At 40.8% G+C, this 4,747-nt stretch overlaps 1 protein-coding gene across 1 annotated transcript in view; it reads right to left on the bottom strand.

Moving 5' to 3' along the window:
- MANSC1 (MANSC domain containing 1) overlaps positions 1-4,747 on the bottom strand; it is a 6,633-nt gene that overhangs the window by 865 nt on the left and 1,021 nt on the right. The window contains exons 2-3 of the mRNA XM_009574787.1: positions 3,909-4,055; positions 1-151 (exon numbers count right to left, since the gene is read on the bottom strand). The exon at positions 1-151 is cut by the window's left edge and continues 865 nt beyond it. Of these exons, the coding sequence (XP_009573082.1) occupies positions 1-151; positions 3,909-4,055 (298 nt within the window). The remainder of the gene's footprint in view (positions 152-3,908; positions 4,056-4,747) is intronic.

The following is a 4,747-nucleotide window of genomic DNA, read 5'->3' as shown; positions in this document are numbered from 1 at the left end:
TGGTGAAAGACAGATTGTTGCAAAGCAGCGGTACGATTCTGATGGCTAGTCTGACTGTGAGAAATAAAGCCTTCAGCCTCCGAAGACAAAGAATACCCATTTGAAGAAAAGTCCTCACTTTTGAAGGATGTGTCCTCCGGGGCATGGGTATCTAGAAACAGAAAGGAAATACCAGTATGTAATTATTAAATCTATTTTTGACCACCACAGGCTTAGTCTAACGATTTGTATTTCTTACTAAGAGAGATATAAAGGGGGCTCCAGAAAGCAATGACTAATGAAACTGAGGCATGAAGATCTTCCTTTCTTTAAAATATGGTGCGTGACTTTTAAATTCTGCATCGTAAGACCTGTCAGTCTCAAGCCTGGGCACACCAGACCCCGACTTCTTCTGCCACTTCTTACAGAATTCACCTGTGCAGAGCGAGTGTCCCAATCTGTTTGTTTTATACTCGTATTGCATGCATTTAAGCGTTTTATTTAGCAGTGCAATGCAAAGTGAGTAGGCCCACTGCCTTTAAACCATTCTCAGCCTCTGTCAGTTAAGAAGTAGATATTCTCAACCTCACTTTTATTTGTCAGATGTACACGTTTCCACCTAGCCAAGATGATTATTTACTCCCCTTTCCTGTAATACCCAAGCACCCTGTGATTGTTTGATACAATTCAATTCACATATAAAAATTGTCTTCTGATACAAGGTGGCAATAATATCCCCATTTTATAGACCATTTTATATGCATACTGATTTGTAGGAAAGACCTGAGCTCCTACTGCCATGCTAGAAGAAAGACACTGCTCCAAGAGTTTCCAAGGTATTTGCAGTGAAGGCCTCCACAAGAAGCAGACTGCACTTGATCATTTCTCCGTAAGTCGATACGTATTGCTTGCAAACCAGGTGGGTGAATGTTAGTTAATAGAATTTGGAAACAGAGCAGCAGCGTTACGTGACAGAAATTCCATACAATCGATAATCCAAGCAACTACCTGATTCTACACAGGTATTATAGAGAGACTTTGGGTGAGCACGAGTTCTTGGGACATTCAGGTTTTTTATATATATACACATGCATATATATAATATATGTTTGTGTATATATATAATCGTTATCATTCAGTTGCTGCACAGAACATTTAAAAGGAACATCCTCTCAAGTAGTTCTGACTGTCACTCATCTCTTTTTTAATAGAAACAAAGCGGTTTGCTAACTGCACTCGAACTGTAATAAATAATAAAAAGTCCGTGACATTTTCATTGTCACTTTTTTCTCAAGTAGAAACTCTTATCTAGAGGGATGGATTTATTTCAGTTTCATTACACATGCAAAGAAGCCTACTTGGCTGCTGTTTTAATATATATTTCCAAGCCTTAAGACTCCACAAAAAATGAAATGCAAAAAAAACCACCCCAAAACAACAAACCAGACAACTGGCAATGCTTTAAACAAGAGCACAGCAAATACTTCACTTGAATCATAGAGAACAATTTTTATCCTAACCTTCCATCAGGCACCAGCTTGTTAGCAAAGTAAGATCCTAAATAGAGATAATGGACTCCAACCACAAGGTCTGACTTGGACAAAAGCCATACTCTGTTTATAGAGAGTGGCTTTAAATAACGAAATGTTCAGTTATTAGAGAATCAGAAGCTGTATGGTCAAAGACACCCAAGCTCCCAGCTGCTTCTGCAGCTCCGGACACATTTCCACACCAGCAAGGAAATGGCCTGTCACCACCACGGAGCCAGTCCCCAGCTCACTTTTTCCCTGTTCCCGATGCACTCCCATGGACGCTCCCCGCCCCTGCGTTTAAACAAACGGCGGATGTAGCGTGACAGCTACAAAGCACTTGCAGCACGCTGTGTCATCTTCAGTTCGCTCGCCTGGGCAACAGCTAGAAAAGCACGGAGCATGCACGCAGCGTTCAAAGGACAGGTGGAGGGAGCACAGGGAGGCTACACAACGAGTCCCATTCGGGAGTTAAGTATCACTGCTACTCTGCAACACTCGGATTAACTAACTGCCTGCACTAACTCTACTCCACATTTTCAGCATCAAACATTGATATTAAAGTATTCTTTGTCTCCACTTTAGACTACAAGCTCCCAGATGCAATTGCCCAAAACCGACATGTGTGAGGTACAGCTGGGGTACTAGGATAGATATGCTTGTTGGTAAGAAAGAACAAGAGCACTACGCAAGTCAACCTCTAAAAAGGGATTAAAAAAACAAAGTGGTCCTGCTGGTATCTCAAATCCAATAAGCTGCATTAGAAACCAAACTTCAGGCTTGTCACTCTTAAAACAAACTAAGCAACTCCTGAGCATACTTTGCTAGAACCCACCAGGTTCTTAGTGGGGTGGAAAAGGCAAACACCAAAGTAGTACGTGAAGAGCAGAAATCAGAAATGTTATTTCTTTCCAGCAATAGCTCTTTGCAACTGGGACCAGGAACTGTTTTACTTCCCGAGCCATACATTGTTTCGCTTAGTTACCAAGCCACAAGAATAGTTAAAAAAAGCAAAACAAAATCTCATTACTAACACACACAGTGTCAGTATTTTAAATTGCTTTATTACCAGTAGAGTATCTTTCCCCCTTTTAGTTTGGTTTTCAGTGTAACCACGTACAGATTCTCATGTGAAAAAACAGAGCTTGAAAAGTTTGTCAGTACCAACACCACTCAGGTGCTACCTTTGAAAACTTATTAGGAACATAAGATAAATAAGCTAGCATAATCTTTCCATAACGCAATGTTCACAGAAGCTAAAAAACGCAAAATGAAAAATAGATGGTATATGCAATCAAGTTGTTAACTGAGCATTACACTACATGCAAGAGGAAAGCACAAGCATGACTACAATTCTTGTTTCTTTGTTTAAAACTGCTGTATTCTTCTAAGGGAGAAAGAGCTGGAGAAAAGAATAGTTCTAACGATAATTTTACAGGCATGCAATTCATTTATTGCACATTGCTTTTGCCCAATTCCTGTGTGACTGCGCTTGCACAAAAATATTTGGTAACATTATGTGAATAATCTTCTATATACCCTGCTGTTGCTCCTTGCATAGTTCCTCTTGGAAAAGTTCCCTTTTTCAGCAAAAGTTCAGTCTCTGGAAATAGGAAATTTCTGCTCTCTCAAGCAGCCACACTGAAACCACCTTGTGAACTCTTGGCAGGAGGACAGTCTAATTATCAGTTTCTTATCTAAGCCGTTCAAACAGGTCTGGTACAAGTCGTCAGTCAACAAGTAAGACTTGCTATCAAAAATCCCACGGCACATGACAGATAGTGAGAAATTTCTGAGTGTGCAGCCCACATGCCATAAAGCTTTGAGCTTAGTCTGTTTGCGTCTGCACTTCAGGTTCCTTAACTGAAAGCAGAAAATAATGATTAATACTGCCAATTACTCAGTTACATCACAGCAGTGCTCCAAGGCTTGCCCAACATTTGCTCGGTGTTTCTGCCTATGTGTACATGGTATTCACCAGCGTAGCATGGATCCTTTGAATATGCAGACGGCTACACGGGCATCGCATTTCCATTGCTTTCAGCGATACTCTTCAGCGTTATGTACAAGAAATTTTCCTTCTTGAATGTATCAAGATGGAAGCAGTTTCTTTTTGTTTTAAGCAAGGAAAAATTATGAGGAGTTCTGAATCTAATGTGAAGGAATTTCATAAGGGTCGGGATGTTATTCCAACTGGGAAGCTGGGCCCACGCAGGAGCTCACCACGCACCTGCCCATCCATCTCCCACAGAGCAAAAGAGCAGCATTTTCAAATTACAGTGCTTGGCTTAGAACATTTTACTAAAAATGCAACCCCCAAAAATTTTCTGGCCACTACTGGTAAGTCACAGGTACGAAGGTCATCTAGTGTGGGGATCAGTGGCTTTTACTATTATTTACCTCTAGTTATCTTGTAGCTCACAAATCCTGTCGCAGGTTTCATTGGACAAGCCTCCGTGCTAGGGCAGTAAAACAGGTAGCAGTTTGGATGTGTGCTTGTTCTTCGAGCATCAAAAATCATCAAATTACAGTTCTTGTCTCCTGCAAAACATGACATACACATATTTCAGCAATAAGAACTTTTATACCACCTTGATAAGCTTTGGTCTGTTAAATTAGTTTTTTCTCGTGTAAGCAAGAGGAAAAGTACTAATATATAACATTCCTACAGGAAAAACAACCCAGGACTGCAAAAGAATGGCCCAGGGCCAATATACGAAAGGTCACACCTTCCTCTTCCTGTACAGATGAACTTGGGGAAATAAATCGTCTAATCCCTCATCCTCCCCTCACCCATACTGCACTGGCAGAACTTTATATAGTAATTTCTCGCTTACAAATCTTTACTTAACTTTCAGATAAATCTGAAAACCTCCTTGATATACTCACGGGGAAGGAAATTATTTATGCACTTTTCCCATCGCATCCCAGGAATCTCTCGGCTTGTGGCTGCTTGGGGGGTTACTTTTACCACTGTCATTTCTACTTGCTGCTGTATTTCCTACTGCTCCAAGAGCTAGGTGCAAACCAGCCGCCTCAGAGAAGGGTAAGCACTCTTATTTTTGGCTAAAATTAAACATAGTGCAAAATGTCACTACTAATTAGTAGCGCGTCTACTAATTACAGCTTACGCATCTTAGAGTTGGGGGGTCTGAGAGTTTTTACCATTTAAAATTACCACTGTTTCTTCACCGCAACTATTTTCTTGAACGCTCCGGAGTCTTGCATTGAGATCGAAC

The sequence above is a fragment of the Fulmarus glacialis genome, unplaced genomic scaffold, assembly GCF_000690835.1.
Source record: "Fulmarus glacialis isolate BGI_N327 unplaced genomic scaffold, ASM69083v1 scaffold21703, whole genome shotgun sequence".
Lineage (NCBI taxonomy): Eukaryota > Metazoa > Chordata > Aves > Procellariiformes > Procellariidae > Fulmarus > Fulmarus glacialis.
The sequence above is the reverse complement of the archived record's forward strand: the minus strand, read 5'-3'. Positions and strand labels throughout refer to the sequence as shown.